Source organism: Oncorhynchus keta, chromosome 14, assembly GCF_023373465.1.
Source record: "Oncorhynchus keta strain PuntledgeMale-10-30-2019 chromosome 14, Oket_V2, whole genome shotgun sequence".
In the NCBI taxonomy this organism is placed as follows: Eukaryota; Metazoa; Chordata; class Actinopteri; order Salmoniformes; family Salmonidae; genus Oncorhynchus; species Oncorhynchus keta.
This window is the reverse complement of record NC_068434.1, coordinates 73,357,089-73,383,728: the sequence shown is the minus strand read 5'-3', so window position 1 is coordinate 73,383,728 and position 26,640 is coordinate 73,357,089. Positions and strand designations below refer to the sequence as shown.

The 26,640-nt window shown below is 42.4% G+C and overlaps 1 protein-coding gene and 2 long non-coding RNA genes across 6 annotated transcripts in view; 1 reads left to right on the top strand and 2 right to left on the bottom strand.

Annotated features, from left to right (window-relative positions):
- Window positions 1–24,932, top strand: part of LOC118362572 (mucin-5B-like) — a 32,561-nt gene extending 7,629 nt beyond the window's left edge. The window contains 41 exon segments of the mRNA XM_052462521.1: window positions 53–217; window positions 324–418; window positions 518–644; window positions 851–1,103; window positions 1,681–1,730; window positions 1,838–1,876; window positions 1,998–2,098; window positions 2,286–2,437; window positions 2,539–2,677; window positions 2,764–2,999; window positions 3,001–3,187; window positions 3,307–3,546; window positions 3,671–3,827; window positions 4,050–4,178; window positions 4,377–4,524; window positions 4,875–4,918; window positions 5,014–5,256; window positions 5,898–6,245; window positions 9,405–9,632; window positions 9,876–9,968; window positions 14,292–14,441; window positions 17,208–17,300; window positions 17,736–18,992; window positions 19,104–19,309; window positions 19,701–19,872; window positions 19,993–20,240; window positions 20,438–20,621; window positions 20,781–20,982; window positions 21,206–21,378; window positions 21,508–21,577; window positions 21,679–21,800; window positions 22,015–22,046; window positions 22,380–22,548; window positions 22,712–22,816; window positions 22,968–23,008; window positions 23,205–23,327; window positions 23,453–23,551; window positions 23,629–23,757; window positions 23,907–23,946; window positions 24,148–24,271; window positions 24,474–24,932. Of these exon segments, the coding sequence (XP_052318481.1) occupies window positions 53–217; window positions 324–418; window positions 518–644; window positions 851–1,103; window positions 1,681–1,730; window positions 1,838–1,876; window positions 1,998–2,098; window positions 2,286–2,437; window positions 2,539–2,677; window positions 2,764–2,999; window positions 3,001–3,187; window positions 3,307–3,546; window positions 3,671–3,827; window positions 4,050–4,178; window positions 4,377–4,524; window positions 4,875–4,918; window positions 5,014–5,256; window positions 5,898–6,245; window positions 9,405–9,632; window positions 9,876–9,968; window positions 14,292–14,441; window positions 17,208–17,300; window positions 17,736–18,992; window positions 19,104–19,309; window positions 19,701–19,872; window positions 19,993–20,240; window positions 20,438–20,621; window positions 20,781–20,982; window positions 21,206–21,378; window positions 21,508–21,577; window positions 21,679–21,800; window positions 22,015–22,046; window positions 22,380–22,548; window positions 22,712–22,816; window positions 22,968–23,008; window positions 23,205–23,327; window positions 23,453–23,551; window positions 23,629–23,757; window positions 23,907–23,946; window positions 24,148–24,271; window positions 24,474–24,687 (7,127 nt within the window). The 3' untranslated portion in view covers window positions 24,688–24,932.
- Window positions 7,790–17,084, bottom strand: LOC127907362 (uncharacterized). Of its 4 annotated transcripts, none has more exons than XR_008064243.1 (9): window positions 16,939–17,084; window positions 15,945–16,197; window positions 15,307–15,488; window positions 14,416–14,658; window positions 11,655–11,787; window positions 10,747–10,931; window positions 10,336–10,503; window positions 9,775–9,849; window positions 7,790–8,073 (listed from the first exon to the last, which is right to left on the bottom strand). It is a non-coding gene; the product is annotated as an uncharacterized LOC127907362 (long non-coding RNA). The 4 variants fall into 4 exon arrangements; XR_008064245.1 differs by lacking the exon at window positions 15,307–15,488 and adding an exon at window positions 15,550–15,792 and having other exon boundaries at window positions 16,006–16,197; XR_008064246.1 differs by lacking the exon at window positions 15,307–15,488 and having other exon boundaries at window positions 16,006–16,197.
- Window positions 11,931–13,218, bottom strand: LOC127907363 (uncharacterized). Its single transcript, XR_008064247.1, has 3 exons — window positions 13,177–13,218; window positions 12,268–12,435; window positions 11,931–12,030 (listed from the first exon to the last, which is right to left on the bottom strand). It is a non-coding gene; the product is annotated as an uncharacterized LOC127907363 (long non-coding RNA).
- Window positions 24,933–26,640: the final 1,708 nt, after the last annotated feature.

Here is a 26,640-nt window from a genome sequence, read left to right as displayed (position 1 = left end):
CTCTATTCACAAAAATCTAATAGCATCATATGGCTTCAATTATTTTCCACAGGCCTTTGCGGAAACTACAATGACGTTCAGGCAGATGAGTTCAGAGTCATCAGTGGATTGGTGGAGGGCACAGCTGTAGCTTTTGCCAACACATGGAAGACCATGGCCAGCTGCCCTGATGTCAAGACTAGCTTTGAAAACCCCTGCAGTTTGAGCATCGAAAACGGTACATATTTATTAAGCCTACAGATTCATCACGTGTTGAATGATTATAACAAAGTTATCTAAGATATTATATGCTTATGTTGAAATTATGATTGTCTTTTTCACAGAGAAATACGCCCAGCACTGGTGTTCCATGTTATCAGATCCTAAAGGAGTGTTCTCCCCTTGCCATTCTGAAATAAGACCAGACACCTACAAAACCGTAAGTTAGTTAAGAAGGATACTAATCTCAAAGTAAAATCATTAAACTCTCATGTGATGAGGTTATAGTCTTGACACATGTTGACTCTTTTTCCAACAGAACTGCATGTATGACAGCTGTAACTGTGAGAAGAGTGAGGACTGCATGTGTGCTGCCGTCTCCTCTTATGTCCACGCTTGTGCTGCCGAGGGTATCCAGCTCACTGGCTGGAGAGACACTATCTGCAGTGAGTAGACAGCACGGCACCATGGAGAGCTCTCGCAATGTGTCATTATAATGAGTGCTGCAAATTTATTAGAATATAACGATTTTACTGAAACAACAACAGTAGTTACTAAGTACAAATAATCTGAAGAAATAACTGCACAAATACAAAGATATAAGGAAATCAATATCTTGCTAATACTACTCATATCTAATGACTTTTCTCAGATAAATTCGCCGCCTGTCCCAGACAAACAGTTTATACCTACAACATGACCAGCTGTGGACGCACCTGCCGCTCACTGAGCATGACAGACCAATCTTGCCAGGTGAATTTTGTTCCGGTGGACGGCTGTGGCTGTGCAGAGGGCACCTACATGGACGAGGCTGGCCAGTGTGTTGCCCCCACCAACTGTCCCTGCTATGACAAGGGCTCAGTGGTCCCTGCAGGAGAGACTATCACTAGAGACGGTGCCACCTGGTAAGCACCTCCCTCATGCATATAAAGACAGCAGGAGACAGCAGGAGTGGTAGAGATACTCTCAATGATTGGCTATGAAAAGCCAACGGACATTTACTCCTGAGGTGCTGACCTGTTGCACCCTCGACAACTACTGTGATTATTATTATTAGACCATGATGGTAATTTATAAACATTTGAACATCTTGGCCATGTTCTGTTATAATCTCCACCCGGCACAGCCAGATAAGGACAGGCCACCCCTCAGAGCCTGGTTCCTCTCTAGGTTTCTTCCTAGGTTTTGGCCTTTCTAGGGAGTTTTTCCTAGCCACAGTGCTTCTACACCTGCATTGCTTGCTGTTTGGGGTTTTAGGCTGGGTTTCTGTACAGCACTTTGAGATATCAGCTGATGTAAGAATGGCTATATAAATACATTTGATTTGATACATATAAAGCTAGGAGACTAAAATAATTACAAGTACAAGTGAAACTTCATGGATATATTCAAAACGGTGTATTAAATCATGTCATAATGATATCTGCTGTTAATTTCATTATCTTACTAACTATAACTATTAATACTGGAACTATTTTACAGTACTTGCAGACAAGGGACACTGAGTTGCACTGGGGGAGCAAGAGCATTCAGTAAGTTGTATCTTTGCTTTCAATTTATTAATTTAATTGATTAATTTATTGATCAAATATATGGCTCAATATGATTTAACCCTTTACATGCATCCTTCACAAAACAGGTACATTTGAAATTAACCAAGGGGATTCAAGCAATTCATGTAAGACAATGTGATTAATGATGATGATGAATGTGGATATTTCTGGATATATGATCATTATTTTCTGCTTGTTTGAGAATTGAAATTATTTTTTAAAACCGGTATTCTCATATATCCCCAGTATGCACAGTGCCAATGGTTTTCTTCAACTGCTCAACTGCACCTCCAGGAGCTTCAGGTTCAGAGTGTCAGAAGAGCTGCAAAACTCTGGATATGACCTGTGTGAGTCCCTTACTCACACTAAATGGGATTGTCACGTACTGTCACTATTATACTGAGTTTTGTGTTGACTGAACAAAAACTTTTGAGAATCTCAATTATGTCAAATACCCACCCCCCTCCTCCCCCAGTGTACAAAAAAATTGTCCATATCTCTTTAATTTGTGTGCACTTTGTTAAATCGCTTTAGATCAGCACAGAGTGCACATCAGGTTGTATGTGCCCCACCGGACTGGTGTCTGATGGGAACAGAGACTGCATCAAGGAGGAACTTTGTCCTTGTTCTCACAATGGAGCTACTTACCAAGCTGGAGAGACTCTTAAGGTTGACTGCAATACATGGTATGCCTGTTTTGTGTCTTACATCTCATGGGGGAGAAAACATAAAGAACACAGATGTACAAATAATGAAAAACCTGACATTATGTGTGTGTTGTTCACAGTACTTGCAAGGACAGACAATGGCAGTGTACCACAAATCTCTGTGATGGAGTTTGTGCAATCTATGGAGAGGGTCACTATATCACTTTTGATGAGAAAAGGTTCAACTTTAATGGAAACTGTGAATACACTCTCATTCAGGTTTGTGTCTCTTTATTTGGTAGAATTGTATCAGCATTGAGAAGTGTGAATTTTAACCATATTAAGAACATTTTCCTTTCGCACAGGATTACTGTGGCAATACTAATGGCAGTGGCAGCTTCAGAGTCCTCACTGAGAACGTTCCTTGTGGAACTAAAGGCACCACCTGCTCCAAGACCATCAAGCTCTTCCTGGGGGTAATGAGCAACTTGACTTCACACAATACTGTACATTCCATCCCTCGTGTAAAGAACAATCAACAAATCATCAACCAAGTTGAGATCCGATTTCAGACCAAGTTATGTATGAAAACATATTTTCCTTCTTCAGACCAGTGAGCTCATATTGGCAGATGGGACCGCTCAAGTTGTCAGAAGTACTCCAGAGGAGGAGTTTCCTAAACAGATCAGCCTTCTGGGGAATTATCTGGTCATTGAAGTCAAAAGTGGTCTAATCCTCATGTGGGACAAGAAGACCAGTCTCTTTATCAAGCTTAGCCCACAATACCAGGTACATTAAGATACTCTGATGAAGAAATGAATTCAGTATTCAGTCAAATCTGATATTACAGAGACTTTTGTATAACCCTGCGAAGTCAATCATTTTAATTAATGATCTCTTTTCTTCAGGGGCAAGTGTGTGGTCTGTGTGGAAACTATGATGGCAACGCAAACAATGACTTCACCACTAGAGCCCAGGCGACAGTTGTTGATCCAGTGGAATTTGGAAACAGCTGGAAAGTTTCATCAAGCTGCCCAAGTGTATCCGCTGTAGTGCACCCATGTGCCTCCAACCCGTACAGAGCGTCTTGGGCCCAGAAACAGTGCAGCATCATTAACAGTGATGTCTTCGCAGCCTGCCAGAACCAGGTATGGATATATTCAACTAGGATATACTACTAGTAAGATATGTGGATTTGTCTTTTGTGAACTATGAAATGTGCTTCACAATGCAACTTCTGTATATCTTACAACACATTGCTGTGCTTTTAAGGTGGACCCCTCTCCTTACTACGATGCTTGTGTGAGAGACTCATGTGCTTGTGACAGTGGTGGAGACTGTGAGTGCTTCTGTACCGCAGTGGCAGCTTATGCAAAGGCCTGCAATGAAGCTGGAGCATGCGTAGCCTGGAGAACCCCTCGAATTTGCCGTAAGTTTCTTCACAATCAACAGTGAAGTATGAGCTGAGTAAAATCAAGGTTGAATTGAAAAATGTTTGGTTCTGGTCTGGAACGTGATTTCAACAACATTAAGGCGCTTGTCAATTCAATACTGGACTAAGTTGACACTATTATATAGGACAGTTGATCATGGAAAGGAATCATTATTCTAGTTCAAATAATGTCCACCATATTTTGTCCACCACATACAGCACTGTTCTGTGATTACTACAACCCTACTGGAGAATGTGAGTGGCACTACAAGGCATGTGGAGCTCAGTGTATGAAGACCTGCAGAAACCCTTCCGGAGACTGTTCTAGTTTAATTCCAGCATTGGAAGGTAGACCGTCTAACTCATATTTTGTCTCATCTTGCATATTATGTCTGAATAACAATTGTAATTGGAACTGACCCTGACAATGGTTTTACATCTACATGCTGTGTGTCTGAGCAGCCTCAGGCTACATTTACACTGACTACTGTTATCCTTAACAAGACTTGACCTTTTGTAACCTCTTGGCTATTGTGGTTATTACAGGCTGCTATCCTAACTGTCCTGCGGCACAACCTTACTTCAATGAGGAGACAATGAAGTGTGTGGAGAGGGAACAATGTGGCTGCTTTGACTATGAAGGAAACCAGTACACCAATGGACAGAATGTTCCGGCACCAAATTGTAAAACATGGTATGTTTAATTAATTCAGTTCACAGTACCTGTGCTATTTCAGAGCATATTCTGAATGTTTTAACTGTGAAAGTACCAGGTATTCTGCGTTATATTAATTCTGGAGAAGAGAAGGTCAGGGGTTTGGAAGAGATTGGAAGGGTCATACTAGTTTTTCCATAGTGATGCCAATTATGGTTGTATGACAAATTGAAAACATGCCCTGCTCCCCATGGATTTCACAATTTACTCTATTACCAAGTCCTGACTAGTCTTACCTCTTTACTAGTATTTTGAACAAAACATTTATAAATATATAAGTTGAACCTGTGAATATTTTCAATGCTTAACAAATCTTTCTTATTTTAAAGCACCTGCACAATGACTGGAGTGAGCTGCAGTTATGATGTAAATGGTAAGGATGACATCATCAAATTAAAATAACATATTTTATCACTGACCAAAGCAACATTGATTGAATCTAACTCTAAAATACTTTCCCCCCTGTAGTTTGTACATGCTTGCATAATGGTAAACAACACCCGTATGGAGAAACCCTCTACAACACAACAGATGGGATTGGTAACTGCATTGTTGCTGTTTGTGCCTCGAACGGAACCATTACCAGGAACATTTCCCCTTGTCAAGTGACCACAACTCCAGTACCAACCACAACTTCCCCTCTGACCACAACAACTGTCCATGCAACAACCACACTAAAACCCACAACTGTCTTCCACTTCTCAACACATGGTAAGCAGAGAAACTCTTGAATGATTAAAGTGCAGCCACATGTTTTCTAAATACCATAGTCATAAATGGCAATCTGGATGGCAATTAATAGCAATTGGTATGTAAGGTGTTAGTAAATGTATTCTCGAGTCAAAAAGTTGGACGCGGACCCGAATGGACCCGAGTACAATCAAACTCGGACACGAATGGACCTGGGTTTCGGTCAAACCCGATTAGACCCGAGTGTCAGACAAATTACATTTATCAGCCAAGTTTCTACATTGTTTTAACAAAAATGACTTTATATGTTGCTTTCTATAAGTATGAAAATAAACCTTATTAGTGTAAAGTAATACGCTATAGGCTATGCAGAGCTTTGATTGGGTCATTTCGGGTCCACTCAGGTTTATCAGCTGTACTTACAATGACAATAAAACAGGAATCAACCCGAACCAGGGTAAAAGAGACCCCATCAGCTAGGGTCACAGGTGGGGTCTTGAGTATTTGGGTTTGGGTGGACCTGTGAAGACCTTAAGGTGGTAATGATGAGTTAAGTATAATTCATATGTTAAACTTAAGAATTGTATATGTGAGCTATTTGGTAAGTTAAAATGTTATTTTTCAGGCCTAGTAAACTAAAAATATATATTTTTCAAAAACAGAACCAACATCTACTTACACTTGGTCTTCCACAACAATGGAGATGACACCTAAAATAACCACAAGTTCATCATTAAATCCTTCAACTACAACATCAGGAGCAAGTACAGTCACAATTCCAAAACCAACAACTGTAACTACAACAACTATGGTACCCTTAACAAGTAGAGAAGTAGCTACATCGACCACAGCTGAGACTTCAACAAAGGAAGAAACCACAACTGAGACCATCACATCCACAAAGCCACCTAAAGAAGTCACCACGAGCCCAACAACCACTTCCACAACTGTATTTGTTGAAACCTCTACATCAACATCTCAGCCCATAACAACAGGTGAAGAAACAACAGGTCCAGTAGTGATAACATCCAATCCCACCACTTTAACAACAACTACAATTGTAGCAACAACAACTACACCTACCACAGGTGGAACTACAAGAATTGAAGAAACAACAACAGAGACAATTCAATTTACATCCACAAAGCCACCTAAAGAAGTCACCACCGGCCCAACAACCACTTCCACCACTGTAATTGTTGAAACCTCTACCTCAACATCTCAGCCCACAACAACAGGTGTAGAAACAACAGGGCCAGTTGTCATAACTTCGAATCCCACAACTTTAACAACAACTACAAATGTACCCACAACAACTACACCTACCACAGGTGGAACAACAACAATTGAAGAAACCACAACTGAGACAATATCATCTGCATCCACAAAGCCACCTAAAGAAGTCACCACCGGCCCAACAACCACTTCCACCACTGTAAATGTTGAAACATCTACCTCAACATCACTGCCCACAGCAACAGGTGGAGAAACAACAGGGCCAGTTGTCATAACTTCCAATCCTACTACTTTAACAACAACTACAAATGTACCCACAACAACTAAACCTACCACAGGTGGAACAACAACAGTTGAAGAAACCACAACTGAGACAAGTCCATCCACCTCCACAAAGCCACCGAAAGAAGTTACCACCGGTCCAACAACCACTTCCACCACTGTAATTGTTGAAACCTCTACCTCAACATCTCAGCCCACAACAACAGGTGTAGAAACAACAGGGCCAGTTGTCATAACTTCGAATCCCACAACTTTAACAACAACTACAATTTCACCCACAACAACTACACCTACCACAGGTGGAACAACAACAGTTGAAGAAACCACAACTGAGACAAGTCCATCCACCTCCACAAAGCCACCGAAAGAAGTTTCCACCAGTCCAACAACCACTTCCACCACTGTAATTGTTGAAACATCTACCTCAACATCACAGCCCACAGCAACAGGTGAAGAAACAACAGGGCCAGTTGTCATAACTTCCAATCCCACTACTTTAACAACAACTACAAGTGTACCCACAACAACTACACCTACCACAGGTGGAACAACGACAATTGAAGAAAGCACAACTGAGACAATTTCATCTACCTCCACAAAGCCACCTAAAGAAGTCACCACCGGCCCAACAACCACTTCCACCACTGTAATTGTTGAAACCTCTACCTCAACATCTCAGCCCACAACAACAGGTGTAGAAACAACAGGGCCAGTTGTCATAACTTCGAATCCCACAACTTTAACAACAACTACAAATGTACCCACAACAACTACACCTACCACAAGTGGAACAACAACATTTGAAGAAACCACAACTGAGACAAGTCCATCCACCTCCACAAAGCCACCGAAAGAAGTTACCACCGGTCCAACAACCACTTCCACCACTGTAATTGTTGAAACATCTACCTCAACATCTCAGCCCATAACAACAGGTGAAGAAACAACAGGTCCAGCAGTGATAACATCCAATCCCACTACTTTAACAACAACTACAATTGTACCCACAACAACTAAACCTACCACAGGTGGAACAACAACAGTTGAAGAAACCACAACTGAGACAAGTCCATCCACCTCCACAAAGCCACCGAAAGAAGTTTCCACCAGTCCAACAACCACTTCCACCACTGTAATTGTTGAAACATCTACCTCAACATCACAGCCCACAGCAACAGGTGAAGAAACAACAGGGCCAGTTGTCATAACTTCCAATCCCACTACTTTAACAACAACTACAAGTGTACCCACAACAACTACACCTACCACAGGTGGAACAACGACAATTGAAGAAAGCACAACTGAGACAATTTCATCTACCTCCACAATGCCACCTAAAGAAGTCACCACCGGCCCAACAACCACTTCCACCACTGTAATTGTTGAAACCTCTACCTCAACATCTCAGCCCATAACAACAGGTGAAGAAACAACAGGTCCAGCAGTGATAACATCCAATCCCACTACTTTAACAACAACTACAATTGTACCCACAACAACTAAACCTACCACAGGTGGAACAACAACAGTTGAAGAAACCACAACTGAGACAAGTCCATCCACCTCCACAAAGCCACCGAAAGAAGTTACCACCGGTCCAACAACCACTTCCACCACTGTAATTGTTGAAACCTCTACCTCAACATCTCAGCCCACAACAACAGGTGTAGAAACAACAGGGCCAGTTGTCCTAACTTCGAATCCCACAACTTTAACAACAACTACAATTTCACCCACAACAACTACACCTACCACAGGTGGAACAACAACAGTTGAAGAAACCACAACTGAGACAAGTCCATCCACCTCCACAAAGCCACCGAAAGAAGTTTCCACCAGTCCAACAACCACTTCCACCACTGTAATTGTTGAAACATCTACCTCAACATCACAGCCCACAGCAACAGGTGAAGAAACAACAGGGCCAGTTGTCATAACTTCCAATCCCACTACTTTAACAACAACTACAAGTGTACCCACAACAACTACACCTACCACAGGTGGAACAACGACAATTGAAGAAAGCACAACTGAGACAATTTCATCTACCTCCACAAAGCCACCTAAAGAAGTCACCACCGGCCCAACAACCACTTCCACCACTGTAATTGTTGAAACCTCTACCTCAACATCTCAGCCCACAACAACAGGTGTAGAAACAACAGGGCCAGTTGTCATAACTTCGAATCCCACAACTTTAACAACAACTACAATTTCACCCACAACAACTACACCTACCACAGGTGGAACAACAACAGTTGAAGAAACCACAACTGAGACAAGTCCATCCACCTCCACAAAGCCACCGAAAGAAGTTACCACCGGTCCAACAACCACTTCCACCACTGTAATTGTTGAAACCTCTACCTCAACATCTCAGCCCACAACAACAGGTGTAGAAACAACAGGGCCAGTTGTCATAACTTCGAATCCCACAACTTTAACAACAACTACAAATGTACCCACAACAACTACACCTACCACAGGTGGAACAACGACATTTGAAGAAACCACAACTGAGACAAGTCCATCCACCTCCACAAAGCCACCGAAAGAAGTCACCACCGGTCAAACAACCACTTCCACCACTGTAATTGTTGAAACCTCTACCTCAACATCTCAGCCCATAACAGCAGGTGAAGAAACAACAGGTCCAGTAGTGATAACATCCAATCCCACTACTTTAACAACAACTACAATTGTACCCACAACAACTAAACCTACCACAGGTGGAACAACAACAGTTGAAGAAACCACAACTGAGACAAGTCCATCCACCTCCACAAAGCCACCGAAAGAAGTTACCACCGGTCCAACAACCACTTCCACCACTGTAATTGTTGAAACCTCTACCTCAACATCTCAGCCCACAACAACAGGTGTAGAAACAACAGGGCCAGTTGTCCTAACTTCGAATCCCACAACTTTAACAACAACTACAAATGTACCCACAACAACTACACCTACCACAGGTGGAACAACAACATTTGAAGAAACCACAACTGAGACAAGTCCATCCACCTCCACAAAGCCACCTAAAGAAGTCACCACCGGCCCAACAACCACTTCCACCACTGTAAATGTTGAAACATCTACCTCAACATCACTGCCCACAGCAACAGGTGGAGAAACAACAGGGCCAGTTGTCATAACTTCCAATCCTACTACTTTAACAACAACTACAAATGTACCCACAACAACTAAACCTACCACAGGTGGAACAACGACAATTGAAGAAAGCACAACTGAGACAAGTCCATCCACCTCCACAAAGCCACCTAAAGAAGTTACCACCGGTCCAACAACCACTTCCACCACTGTAATTGTTGAAACCTCTACCTCAACATCTCAGCCCACAACAACAGGTGTAGAAACAACAGGGCCAGTTGTCATAACTTCCAATCCCACTACTTTAACAACAACTACAAATGTACCCACAACAACTACACCTACCACAAGTGGAACAACAACAGTTGAAGAAACCACAACTGAGACAAGTCCATCCACCTCCACAAAGCCACCGAAAGAAGTTACCACCGGTCCAACAACCACTTCCACCACTGTAATTGTTGAAACATCTACCTCAACATCTCAGCCCATAACAACAGGTGAAGAAACAACAGGTCCAGTAGTGATAACATCCAATCCCACTACTTTAACAACAACTACAATTGTACCCACAACAACTAAACCTACCACAGGTGGAACAACAACAGTTGAAGAAACCACAACTGAGACAAGTCCATCCACCTCCACAAAGCCACCGAAAGAAGTTACCACCGGTCCAACAACCACTTCCACCACTGTAATTGTTGAAACATCTACCTCAACATCACAGCCCACAGCAACAGGTGAAGAAACAACAGGGCCAGTTGTCATAACTTCCAATCCCACTACTTTAACAACAACTACAAGTGTACCCACAACAACTACACCTACCACAGGTGGAACAACGACAATTGAAGAAAGCACAACTGAGACAATTTCATCTACCTCCACAAAGCCACCTAAAGAAGTCACCACCGGCCCAACAACCACTTCCACCACTGTAATTGTTGAAACCTCTACCTCAACATCTCAGCCCACAACAACAGGTGTAGAAACAACAGGGCCAGTTGTCATAACTTCGAATCCCACAACTTTAACAACAACTACAAATGTACCCACAACAACTAAACCTACCACAAGTGGAACAACAACAATTGAAGAAACCACAACTGAGACAATTTCATCTGCATCCACAAAGCCACCTAAAGAAGTAACCACCGGCCCAACAACCACTTCCACCACTGTAATTGTTGAAACCTCTACCTCAACATCTCAGCCTACAACAACAGGTGTAGAAACAACAGGGCCAGTTGTCATAACTTCCAATCCCACCACTTCAACCACAACAACTGCAGAGGTAATTATACCTACCACAGGTGGAACAACGACAATTGAAGAAACCACAACTGAGACAATTTCATCTGCATCCACAAAGCCACCGAAAGAAGTTACCACCGGTCCAACAACCACTTCCACCACTGTAATTGTTGAAACCTCTACCTCAACATCTCAGCCCACAACAACAGGTGGAGAAACAACAGGGCCAGTTGTCATAACTTCCAATCCTACTACTTTAACAACAACTACAAATGTACCCACAACAACTACACCTACCACAGGTGGAACAACAACAATTGAAGAAACCACAACTGAGACAATTTCATCTGAATCCACAAAGCCACCTAAAGAAGTCACCACCGGCCCAACAACCACTTCCACCACTGTAAATGTTGAAACATCTACCTCAACATCACAGCCCACAGCAACAGGTGGAGAAACAACAGGGCCAGTTGTCATAACTTCCAATCCTACTACTTTAACAACAACTACAAATGTACCTACAACAACTACACCTACCACAGGTGGAACAACAACAATTGAAGAAACCACAACTGAGACAATTTCATCTGCATCCACAAAGCCACCTAAAGAAGTCACCACCGGCCCAACAACCACTTCCACCACTGTAATTGTTGAAACCTCTACCTCAACATCTCAGCCCATAACAACAGGTGAAGTAACAACAGGTCCAGTAGTGATAACATCCAATCCCACTACTTTAACAACAACGACAAATGTACCCACAACATCTACACCTACCAGAGGTGGAACAACAACAATCGAAGAAACCACAACTGAGACAATTTCATCTGCATCCACAAAGCCACCTAAAGAAGTCACCACCGGCCCAACAACCACTTCCACCACTGTAATTGTTGAAACCTCTACCTCAACATCTCAGCCCACAACAACAGGTGGAGAAACAACAGGGCCAATTGTCATAACTTCCAATCCTACTACTTCAACCACAACAACTGCAGAAGTAATTATACCTACCACAGGTGGAACAACAACAATTGAAGAAACCACAACTAAGACAATTTCATCTACCTCCACAAAGCCACCTAAAGAAGTCACCACCGGCCCAACAACAACCTCCACCGCTGTAAATGTTGAAACCTCTACCTCAACATCTCAGCCCATAACAACAGGTGAAGAAACAACAGGTCCAGTAGTGATAACATCCAATCCCACTACTTTAACAACAACTACAATTGTACCCACAACAACTAAACCTACCACAGGTGGAACAACAACAGTTGAAGAAACCACAACTGAGACAAGTCCATCCACCTCCACAAAGCCACCGAAAGAAGTCACCACCGGCCCAACAACCACTTCCACCACTGTAAATGTTGAAACATCTACCTCAACATCACAGCCCACAGCAACAGGTGGAGAAACAACAGGGCCAGTTGTCATAACTTCCAATCCTACTACTTTAACAACAACTACAAATGTACCTACAACAACTACACCTACCACAGGTGGAACAACAACAATTGAAGAAACCACAACTGAGACAATTTCATCTGCATCCACAAAGCCACCTAAAGAAGTCACCACCGGCCCAACAACCACTTCCACCACTGTAATTGTTGAAACCTCTACCTCAACATCTCAGCCTACAACAACAGGTGAAGAAACAACAGGGCCAGTTGTCAATACTTCCAATCCTACGACTTCAACCACTACTCCAACGGCACCCACTACAACTACAGAGGTAATTAAACCTACCACAGGTGGAATTAGAACAATTGAAGAAACCACAACTGAGACAATTTCATCTGCATCCACAAAGCCACCTAAAGAAATCACCACCGGCCCAACAACCACTTCCACCACTGTAAATGTTGAAACATCTACCTCAACATCTCAGCCCATAACAACAGGTGAAGAAACAACAGGTCCAGTAGTGATAACATCCAATCCCACTACTTTAACAACAACTACAATTGTACCCACAACAACTAAACCTACCACAGGTGGAACAACAACAGTTGAAGAAACCACAACTAAGACAATTTCATCTACCTCCACAAAGCCACCTAAAGAAGTCACCACCGGCCCAACAACAACCTCCACCACTGTAAATGTTGAAACCTCTACCTCAACATCTCAGCCCATAACAACAGGTGAAGAAACAACAGGCCCAGTAGTGATAACATCCAATCCCACTACTTTAACAACAACTACAATTGTACCCACAACAATTAAACCTACCACAGGTGGAACAACAACAGTTGAAGAAACCACAACTGAGACAAGTCCATCCACCTCCACAAAGCCACCGAAAGAAGTTACCACCGGCCCAACAACCACTTCCACCACTGTAATTGTTGAAACCTCTACCTCAACATCTCAGCCTACAACAACAGGTGGAGAAACAACAGGGCCAGTTGTCCTAACTTCCAATCCCACTACTTTAACAGCAACTACAAATGTACCCACAACAACTACACCTACCACAGGTGGAACAACAACAGTTGAAGAAACCACAACTGAGTCAATTTCATCTGCATCCACAAAGCCACCTAAAGAAGTCACCACCGGCCCAACAACCACTTCCACCACTGTAATTGTTGAAACCTCTACCTCAACATCTCAGCCTACAACAACAGGTGTAGAAACAACAGGGCCAGTTGTCCTAACTTCGAATCCTACTACTTTAACAACAACTACAAATGTACCCACAACAACTACACCTACCACAAGTGGAACAACAACAATTGAAGAAACCACCGGCCCAACAACCACTTCCACCACTGTAATTGTTGAAACCTCTACCTCAACATCTCAGCCCATAACAACAGGTGAAGAAACAACAGGTCCAGTAGTGATAACATCCAATCCCACTACTTTAACAACAACTACAATTGTACCCACAACAACTACACCTACCACAGGTGGAACAACAACAGTTGAAGAAACCACAACTGAGACAATTTCATCTGCATCCACAAAGCCACCTAAAGAAGTCACCACCGGCCCAACAACCACTTCCACCACTGTAATTGTTGAAACCTCTACCTCAACATCTCAGCCTACAACAACAGGTGAAGAAACAACAGGGCCAGTTGTCATAACTTCGAATCCCACAACTTTAACAGCAACTACAAATGTACCCACAACAACTACACCTACCACAGGTGGAACAACAACAGTTGAAGAAACCACAACTGAGTCAATTTCATCTGCATCCACAAAGCCACCTAAAGAAGTCACCACCGGCCCAACAACCACTTCCACCACTGTAATTATTGAAACCTCTACCTCAACATCTCAGCCTACAACAACAGGTGAAGAAACAACAGGGCCAGTTGTCATAACTTCGAATCCCACAACTTTAACAGCAACTACAAATGTACCCACAACAACTACACCTACCACAGGTGGAACAACAACAGTTGAAGAAACCACAACTGAGTCAATTTCATCTGCATCCACAAAGCCACCTAAAGAAGTCACCACCGGCCCAACAACCACTTCCACCACTGTAATTGTTGAAACCTCTACCTCAACATCACAGCGTACAGCAACAGGTGTAGAAACAACAGGGCCAGTTGTCATAACTTCCAATCCCACTACTTTAACAGCAACTACAAATGTACCCACAACAATTGAAGAAACCACAACTGAGACAATTTCATCTGCATCCACAAAGCCACCTAAAGAAGTCACCACCGGCCCAACAACCACTTCCACCACTGTAATTGTTGAAACCTCTACCTCAACATCTCAGCCTACAACAACAGGTGTAGAAACAACAGGGCCAGTTGTCCTAACTTCGAATCCTACTACTTTAACAACAACTACAAATGTACCCACAACAACTACACCTACCACAAGTGGAACAACAACAATTGAAGAAACCACCGGCCCAACAACCACTTCCACCACTGTAATTGTTGAAACCTCTACCTCAACGTCTCAGCCCATAACAACAGGTGAAGAAACAACAGGTCCAGTAGTGATAACATCCAATCCCACTACTTTAACAACAACTACAATTGTACCCACAACAACTAAACCTACCACAGGTGGAACAACAACAGTTGAAGAAACCACAACTGAGACAAGTCCATCCACCTCCACAAAGCCACCGAAAGAAGTCACCACCGGCCCAACAACCACTTCCACCACTGTAATTGTTGAAACCTCTACCTCAACATCTCAGCCTACAACAACAGGTGAAGAAACAACAGGGCCAGTTGTCATAACTTCGAATCCCACAACTTTAACAGCAACTACAAATGTACCCACAACAACTACACCTACCACAGGTGGAACAACAACAGTTGAAGAAACCACAACTGAGTCAATTTCATCTGCATCCACAAAGCCACCTAAAGAAGTCACCACCGGCCCAACAACCACTTCCACCACTGTAATTATTGAAACCTCTACCTCAACATCTCAGCCTACAACAACAGGTGAAGAAACAACAGGGCCAGTTGTCATAACTTCGAATCCCACAACTTTAACAGCAACTACAAATGTACCCACAACAACTACACCTACCACAGGTGGAACAACAACAGTTGAAGAAACCACAACTGAGTCAATTTCATCTGCATCCACAAAGCCACCTAAAGAAGTCACCACCGGCCCAACAACCACTTCCACCACTGTAATTGTTGAAACCTCTACCTCAACATCACAGCGTACAGCAACAGGTGTAGAAACAACAGGGCCAGTTGTCATAACTTCCAATCCCACTACTTTAACAGCAACTACAAATGTACCCACAACAATTGAAGAAACCACAACTGAGACAATTTCATCTGCATCCACAAAGCCACCTAAAGAAGTCACCACCGGCCCAACAACCACTTCCACCACTGTAATTGTTGAAACCTCTACCTCAACATCTCAGCCTACAACAACAGGTGTAGAAACAACAGGGCCAGTTGTCCTAACTTCGAATCCTACTACTTTAACAACAACTACAAATGTACCCACAACAACTACACCTACCACAAGTGGAACAACAACAATTGAAGAAACCACCGGCCCAACAACCACTTCCACCACTGTAATTGTTGAAACCTCTACCTCAACGTCTCAGCCCATAACAACAGGTGAAGAAACAACAGGTCCAGTAGTGATAACATCCAATCCCACTACTTTAACAACAACTACAATTGTACCCACAACAACTAAACCTACCACAGGTGGAACAACAACAGTTGAAGAAACCACAACTGAGACAAGTCCATCCACCTCCACAAAGCCACCGAAAGAAGTCACCACCGGCCCAACAACCACTTCCACCACTGTAAATGTTGAAACATCTACCTCAACATCACAGCCCACAGCAACAGGTGGAGAAACAACAGGGCCAGTTGTCATAACTTTCAATCCCACTACTTTAACAGCAACTACAAATGTACCCACAACAACTACACCTACCACAGGTGGAACAACAACAATTGAAGAAACCACAACTGAGACAATTTCATCTGCATCCACAAAGCCACCTAAAGAACTCACCACCGGCCCAACAACCACTTCCACCACTGTAATTGTTGAAACCTCTACCTCAACATCACTGCCCACAGCAACAGGTGAAGAAACAACAGGGCCAGTTGTCAATACTTCCAATCCTACGACTTCAACCACTACTCCAACGGCACCCACTACAACTACAGAGGTAATTAAACCTACCACAGGTGGAATTAGAACAATTGAAGAAACCACAACTGAGACAATTTCATCTGCATCCACAAAGCCACCTAAAGAAATCACCACCGGCCCAACAACCACTTCCACCACTGTAAATGTTGAAACATCTACCTCAACATCTCAGCCCATAACAACAGGTGAAGAAACAACAGGTCCAGTAGTGATAACATCCAATCCCACTACTTTAACAACAACTACAATTGTACCCACAACAACTAAACCTACCACAGGTGGAACAACAACAGTTGAAGAAACCACAACTGAGACAAGTCCATCCACCTCCACAAAGCCACCGAAAGAAGTTACCACCGGTCCAACAACCACTTCCACCACTGTAATTGTTGAAACCTCTACCTCAACATCTCAGCCCATAACAACAGGTGTAGAAACAACAGGGCCAGTTGTCATAACTTCCAATCCCACTACTTTAACAGCAACTACAAATGTACCCACAACAACTACACCTACCACAGGTGGAACAACAACAGTTGAAGAAACCACAACTGAGTCAATTTCATCTGCATCCACAAAGCCACCTAAAGAAGTCACCACCGGCCCAACAACCACTTCCACCACTGTAATTGTTGAAACCTCTACCTCAACATCTCAGCCTACAACAACAGGTGTAGAAACAACAGGGCCAGTTGTCCTAACTTCGAATCCTACTACTTTAACAACAACTACAAATGTACCCACAACAACTACACCTACCACAAGTGGAACAACAACAATTGAAGAAACCACCGGCCCAACAACCACTTCCACCACTGTAATTGTTGAAACCTCTACCTCAACATCTCAGCCCATAACAACAGGTGAAGAAACAACAGGTCCAGTAGTGATAACATCCAATCCCACTACTTTAACAACAACTACAATTGTACCCACAACAACTACACCTACCACAGGTGGAACAACAACAGTTGAAGAAACCACAACTGAGACAATTTCATCTGCATCCACAAAGCCACCTAAAGAAGTCACCACCGGCCCAACAACCACTTCCACCACTGTAATTGTTGAAACCTCTACCTCAACATCTCAGCCTACAACAACAGGTGAAGAAACAACAGGGCCAGTTGTCATAACTTCCAATCCCACTACTTTAACAGCAACTACAAATGTACCCACAACAACTACACCTACCACAGGTGGAACAACAACAGTTGAAGAAACCACAACTGAGACAATTTCATCTGCATCCACAAAGCCACCTAAAGAAGTCACCACCGGCCCAACAACCACTTCCACCACTGTAATTGTTGAAACCTCTACCTCAACATCTCAGCCTACAACAACAGGTGAAGAAACAACAGGGCCAGTTGTCATAACTTCCAATCCCACTACTTTAACAGCAACTACAAATGTACCCACAACAACTACACCTACCACAGGTGGAACAACAACAGTTGAAGAAACCACAACTGAGTCAATTTCATCTGCATCCACAAAGCCACCTAAAGAAGTCACCACCGGCCCAACAACCACTTCCACCACTGTAATTGTTGAAACCTCTACCTCAACATCACAGCCTACAGCAACAGGTGTAGAAACAACAGGGCCAGTTGTCATAACTTCCAATCCCACTACTTTAACAGCAACTACAAATGTACCCACAACAATTGAAGAAACCACAACTGAGACAATTTCATCTGCATCCACAAAGCCACCTAAAGAAGTCACCACCGGCCCAACAACCACTTCCACCACTGTAATTGTTGAAACCTCTACCTCAACATCTCAGCCTACAACAACAGGTGTAGAAACAACAGGGCCAGTTGTCCTAACTTCCAATCCTACGACTTCAACCACTACTCCAACGGCACCCACTACAACTACAGAGGTAATTAAACCTACCACAGGTGGAATTAGAACAATTGAAGAAACCACAACTGAGACTAGTCCATCTACATCCACAAAGCCACCTAAAGAAGTCACCACTGGTCCAATTACATCTTCTACAACTGCTGTCATTGTAACTTCAACTTCAACATCACAGCCTTCAACAACAAGTACAGAAACAACAGAGCCAGTGGTCATCACAGGCCCATTAGAAACAACAAGCACTCCTTCAGTATCGCCACAAGTGATTATTACACCGACATCACAAGCAGTCACCACCAGCCAGTGCATTTGCAATGTTAATGGGACACAGTATCTACCAGGTAACATGCTATAAATATCATTCAGACAATCAAAATAAAATGACATTTCACTAATCTTTTATGATCTTTGCAAAATTAAATGTTCATATATTTGCCTTTCTCAACTATCAGGGAACCTGGTGTATAATGTGACCGATGGTTCAGGGTGGTGCTTCACGGCTTACTGCAAAGCCACGTGCCAAGTTGAAGTGGAATCAAATCCATGTCCTTCCTCTACACCACCCACTGTATCACCCACAACATCAGAAGAGACCACGACCACACCACCAACAACTCAATCCTCCCCAGACTGCACTAGCACTGATCCACCAAGAAAGGTAATTTTTTACCTAAATATCTGTATTTTGGGGGGGTAAAAATAAAATGGGTGAAATGGTATTTTAATGCTTGAGACATGGATTGTGTAAGTGTGCCATTCAGAGGTTGAATGGGCTAGACAAAAGATTGAAGTGTCGTTGAACAGAGTATTTTAATAGGTGCCAGGCGCACTGGTTTGTGTCAAGAACCACAACACTGCTGAGTTTTCACGCTAAACCAAGAATGGTCCACCAAAGGACATCCAGCCAATAAGACACAATAGTGGGATGCACTGGAGTCAACATGGGCCAGCATCCCTGTGGAAAGCTTTCGACACCTTGTAGAGTTCATTCCCCGACGTACACTTGTGCACGTTTGAGTAATTGCTTTTCCTTATCAAATCAATGGCAGAATGGAGAATCTTGGCAGCTGAATAGCTGTACCACAGCAGTTTGCCAGGACGGCATTGTTGTCCAGCTACCAGTAAAATGCAAGCCAGTGGAGCCACTACAGTGTGAGAATGGTCGTCCACCTGTCAAGGTCTATGATTCAACTGGATGCTGCTTTACGTATGAATGTGAATGTAAGTGGCAACATACAACCCAACAATCTGAATTAAAATAAGACATTATTGCTCATTACTTTTCAATGTCCTGTGTCAATAGCTTAGATTATTATCAACTCATATTTTAACATGTTGCAGGTGTATGCAGTGGATGGGGTGGATCTCACTACGTGACATTTGATGGAGTATATTACAATTTCCAGGAGAACTGCTCCTACACCTTAGTGAAAGAAATCAACTTCAAATACAACCTTACCATTATTGTTGATAATCACTACTGTGGAAACGCCGACAGTGGATTCTGTCCTCAGTCCCTTATCATTCATTACAATTCCTATGAAGTGATTCTAACCCAGCAGAGATCTGGTGACACAACAGAAAATGTGGTAAATATTTTTTTTAAATTACATTTTTTTATCAATATACATAATGTTTTAATGATGCTGCTGCTTTATCATGCTTTATTGAAATCCCATAAATTTAAATGAAAACCAAAAATGCGGTTAACATTGTCATGTTACGACTTTCAAGATAACACATGACTCAACCATCTAAATGTGTATTCATTTCTACACAAATGCAGGTATATGTCAACAGTAAACGAATCTACCCAGCTTACAGAATGGGTGACATTGCTCTAACAAGTACTGGTGTGGAGGTCGTGCTGGAGATCACTGATCTTAAGGTTCAGGTGTCTTACAAGGGGTCATCATTTAGCATCAACCTTCCTTATTCCCTCTTCCAAAGCAGCACAGAGGGCCAGTGTGGTGAGTATTATTAAAGAGGGTCAATAAACATTTCACAGTTTCAAACCTTCAGTAGATGCTCCTATCTAGACCACCCTATAGAAATTGCATACATCAAGACAACTATGACTTGTCCTTGCTAACTAGATTTTACCCTACTTAATATCCATATTTTTCAAGGTACCTGTGATAATTCCCAGAAGAATGACTGCCAGTCACCTAATGGTCAGATACAGAACTGCTCAGTTGCAGCTAGCCAGTGGCTGATTCCAAACCAGGACTGTCCAACTCCTCCAACAGCACCACCCTCTACCACCACGGCAACCCCAAGCACATCCCCTACCCCCTGCAAGACAGTCATTTGTGAAATCATGAACAGCAAGTAAGCAACATATCAAACTAAGTTTGAAAAAGGGAACAAGCACACAATAGGAATGCCTAAATGACAATTCACTTCCTAATGTGTTTTATCAATTGTAATGTTAATTTACTTGTAATTACACCTGTTTTATCATAATACAGGTACCGTTCCATTGGCATTTCTAGTTTAAGGTTGCACTCCATGCATCTCTTTAAATCACTCTCTATGATATTTTATTTCAAAGGGTCTTTGAGGAATGCCATAAAGCGGTTTCTCCTGATGCCTTCATTCAGGCCTGTAGATCAGATGTCTGCAACAATGCTATTTCTAGCTGCTCTAGTCTGGAGGCGTATGCATCTGAATGTGCAAATAAAGGGATCTGCATTGACTGGAGGAAGTCCACAGATGGAGAATGTGGTGAGCTATGAATCCAAGCATAGTAGTCATGCCACAAATTCATAGGAAGCTATTTTTGTCTTAGGCAGCTACTTAAAAAAATGTTTTTGATGGTGTTCAGCATAACTGTGATCTATTTTTGTCCTGCAGAGCATACATGCCCAGCCACTAAGGTGTACATGCCATGTGGTCCAGCAGTTGAACCAACATGTAATTCAAAGTAAGCTTTAGTCTGATTGGATGTTATATGAATTTCTTTAATTTGAGTGTTTTTTAAAATAAATGATCTCCTGCATAATCCCAAACCTCTTTTGTATGCAGATATAATGAGAAGTATTTGAACAACCAAACCCAAATGACCAATAAGACGAAGGAGGGTTGCTTCTGTCCATCTAAAACCGTCTTGTTCAGCACCTACTCTGATACTTGTGTGGTCTCCTGTGGTAAGAATGGGTTATGGGTCATTTTGCAGGTAGCTATCAATATGAAAATGAGACCTTTCTGTACTTTGAAACCTTAAATGAATCATAAATAATGGCTTACAGGCTTTATTTGTAATGGAACAGTTAACAAAATGTGTTGATGTTGAGGTGTGAAGAATGTGACGCCAACCATGTGAGACAAAACTTTTAAACACACCCTCTATTTATTTTTCAGGCTGCACTGGACCTGATGGCAACCCCAAAATGGTAAGAATTTCCTCCATCTAAATATTCTCCAGATATTCATTCTCACATAGACATATCATGAGATGCATTTCACGTGAGTCAGGGAAACGTACATACTTGGATGGATACTTTTCATTGACATAGTATAGGTCTTGGCCTCTTTATTCCTTCCAATGAACTGACCAGAAGAAAACGTTTCATCTCTGAATAACTACCTCCAACCCATTTCTTCTCACCTTATGATGGTTCCTATTAACTGCCATGGTTAAATCCAGTTCATTGCAGAACAACAACATTTGAGTTACTCTTTTCTGTCTCTGTATTGACCTGACATTACCCTGTTTTTCCATTAAGCCTGGTGATACATGGGAGAGTGGTTGCCAGCAGTGCACCTGTGACATGGACTCCATGATTGTCCAGTGCCAGCCTAGCACCTGCCCCACTCCAGCCACACCCATCTGCAATGAGACTGGATACAGACTGGTGAACAAGACAGAAGGCTGCTGCCAGAAATATACATGTGGTGAGTGATGGAGCAGACCCTTCAGTAAATCATTAGAAAGCCAACTCTTATTCATACAGTACTAGACCAAGATTATCTGAAGTGTTCTGTAGGGTCATAGGGGTTATTTGACCCTCTATTGGCTTGTCTTTTAATCACTTATCATTGGTTACCTCTGTAACAGAGTGCGATGCACTGCTGTGCCCCAAAGTCATGATGGACTGCCAACCAGGGTGGGAGGCAATTATAAGCACGTCCATCTCAAGTTGCTGTCCAGAGTATACCTGTGGTAAGTCCCCTTGATTTGCTTCATCGGTGGTTTAGTTAGTTCATTGACTTTGTAATTCCCAGGTACCACTAGTTTGAATTAAGTTTGTGTTAACTCTGACATGAATCACTGGTATAACTGACTGATTTCTTTTAAATGTGTGTCTGTTTAGTTCCTAAGGGTGTATGTGTCTACAATAACATTGAGTACCAGGTAAGAATAAGTAATTTCAAAGAAATTAATTGAAATTCAACAAGCTTCTGAAAGATTCACACACACGCAGCTTATTTGCTGCCCTCATAATTGGTCACATTCTAGTATAGAACTGCTCCCTTTCCATTCTGACCCTCCTCTATTCAAACAGTCTGTTATAGTGGATGATAACTTTTGTCTCTCTCTTTCACTCCAGCCTGGTGCTGAAATTCCTAAAGGAACATGCGAGAATTGCACCTGCAGCTCGATCATGGATCCTAGCACCAAGCTCAACAACATTGTGTGCACAAATATCTCCTGCGACACTACATGTTCACAGGTACAAAGATGATCAATTAATTTACATATTTATAAGAAACTTGCAGTAGCCTACTCTGGAAGCTGCTGCATGCTTATATAATAAGTGAACAATGATTCAATGATGGCTCTCCATCCTCGTCTTAGGGCTTCCAGTATCAGGCCATACCTGGTCAGTGTTGTGGGAAGTGTGTACAGACAAGCTGTGTGGTTACTATGCCAGATAAGACCAAACACACTATTCAGGTGAGTACAACAAGAGTGTATGAGGATGCATAATCTGTCTGCATGATCTGAAACATCATCTTCTCCTTGTGCGATAGGTGAACGAAACGTGGTCACCACCTGGTGACAAATGTGTGAAGTACACATGTGAGAAACCTGGTGGCCAATATATACCAGTGGAAGTGAAGACTGTGTGCCCTGCTTTCAGCCCAGAGAAATGTGTCCCAGTGAGTTTCTGTCCTATCTCACCTCCATCGTGGGGACAATCAACACTGCAGTTACACTGTTTTCCATTCTCACTCAGAATGTTACTATCATTCCTAGTGCTCTTGGGTCATTACGATCTCATAATCATCTCTCCTATTTTTCACCCCAGGGCACAGAAAAGACAGACGCAAATGGATGCTGCAAGACCTGTAAGTAACACGTCCAGCCAAAGCATTCCTAATAACCACCTATCTACTGGTTAATACTAGCATGCTATGTCACCTAAACAAAATCAACAGGAAACATTGTGTGACTACATACTGGCCAAAAATGTATATGTTGGCTGTTTCTGCTTCATCTACTGTCATACCAAACAATAGCCTAACTATTGATGCATCTTCCCTGACCAGGCACAGAACGCAGCAATGTCTGTGAGATGAAGTACACCACCACTAGCATTGTCATCAGTGGCTGTGCGACCTCTGAGCCTGTGGAGATCAATTCCTGCTCAGGAAACTGTGGAACCTCTTCTATGTAAGTACTACAGATGCTGAATGCAGCACTAGTCAATGTCCTGCAGGCCCCAGTTAGTGATCATCTATTCACTGTCTAGCGTGCCCTTTATGAACTAGGAGACAATTTGACTTATTCAATGCTCCTGTGCTCATCTTGTCAAGACAACCCAGGGAATTCAATCCCTCTTTTCAACTTCTCTTGTGTTTATGTGAATGTGCAGGTACTCAGCAGAGGCGAACACCATGATGCACTACTGCTCCTGCTGCCAAGAGGCGACCACTAGCCAGAAAGAGGTGGAGCTGATGTGCCCTGATGGATCAAAGGTCAAGCACTCCTACATCCACGTTGAGTCGTGTGGATGTCATGTCACAGACTGTGATGCAGGCACGACCACCGCCCCGGGGACAACGAGACCGCGCAGGAGGAGGCGCTAAACGTCTAGGGAGACAACATGCACACTGATATCGCAATTGTCGACATGACATCGAATGTTTTAGTCCAAATTTGTTTTCTTGTTACGTTTGCATTAAATCTGTCATGCCAGTGTATTTCTACAATCGGCAACACTTAGTGTTATGTTCTTATACCTTCATTGTGGAATTCATGTATTTTCTATGATAAATGTGGTGGAGAATCTCTTTTCTCATTTGTAGTGATTAATAAACAACATCAACTTCAACATGTGCTTCTGCATGTTCCTTTTGCTCTTTGAGCAATTCTCAAATGGGGCTGGAGAAATGTTACCACTCTCAAATTCACAAACAGAGCTATGGATGTAAGGACCTACCATCCATGAGCTCATAATTATCATTTAAGGGCCAGATTCAATCAGATCACTTTTTTGACCACTATATGCATGTTTTAAAGGGAATGTTCCAGCGATTGCAGAGACCACATTAACGGTAAATGCAGCATATGTTTTGCTCAATCGAAAATGACCTTGATATATTAATTTCTCTGTAACACAGATCTTCCACAGTACAGATTGAATCTAGTCCTTAATCATGTTGAGTCCATACAGTGTTTATTTATAATTACATCATTTACAAACAAAGAAGTCAAACAAGATTATTTTGGGGTTTCTGATGGGGTACGACAGTTGAACTAAGCTCATGAGTCGTTTTTAAGTTGTATTCTTCAAAACTCAATGGGTATATTTCAATCAAGTCCAAAAATGGCATGGCAAAAACCAGTAGGTTGAGAAATACACTTTAAGAGCAAACAAAACGCAGATAAATAATTTATTTCCATAATGTGTCTTGATTTAAATAAAGGAAAAATCTCAAATTTTAAATATAATTTAATGCCCATTCAAGCCAGATAACCAATAAAACTGCTGGAGCACGTAGCCTTGCCATTCCATTGTGACAGAATCAGAACAACCTTATTACTGCCACTTTTAATGAGTTTGGTACACATCCGGTGGATAGAGAGCCGTTTATTATGTTCAACCTAGGAGGGCCAAGCACCAGAAGCAGCTAATTCAGTAGTTTAGTTGGAATAGGGTCCAGTAAACAGCATGAAGGTTTAGAGGCCATGATTATTTTCCTCATTGTGTCAAGAGATATAGTACTAAAATGCTTGAGTGTCTCCCTTGATCCTAGGTCCTGGCAGAGTTGTGCAGACTCAGGACAATTTGCTTTCTAATGATCATGATCTTTTCCTCAAATAAGTTAATGAATTTATCACTGCTGAAGTGAAAGACATCCTATCTTGGGGAATGCTGCTTTTTAGTTTGCTTTGCAACAGTATTAACATTTTTTGGGGGATTGTTCTTATTTTCCTCAATTAAGTTGGAAAAAAAGGATGATCGTGCAGCAGTGAGGGCTCTTCGATACTGCACAGTACTGTTTTTACAAGCTAGTCGGAAGACTTCCAGTTTGGTGTGGTGCCAATTCCATTCCAATTTTCTGGAAGCTTGCTTTAGAGCTCGGCTATTTTCTGTACACCAGGGAGCTAGTTTCTTATGACAAATGTTTTTTCTTTTTAGGGGTGCGACTGCATCTAGGGTATTGCGCAAGGTTAAATTGAGTTCCTCAGTTAGGTTAACTGATTTTTGTACTCTCATGTCCTTGGGTAGGCGGAGGGAGTCTGGAAGGGCATCTAGGAATCTTTGGGCTGTCCGAGGATTTATTGCACGACTTTTGATGATCCTTGGTTGGGTTCAGAGCTGTCATGACGTTGGCCTCTTTAGGTATAGCAAGCCCCATCCCCCTCTCCCTGCCTCCCCCTTGCCTCCTTCAACTAGGTGACTGTGGTCAGAGAGACATAGTAAATTCCTGAGGATCTCCTCATGGACACACAGTATAGAGAGAGTCAATTTTCATAGAGAACAAAGCAATTCATTCCACCTCAAAGAACTTGAGGTACGAACAAATTCCATGTTC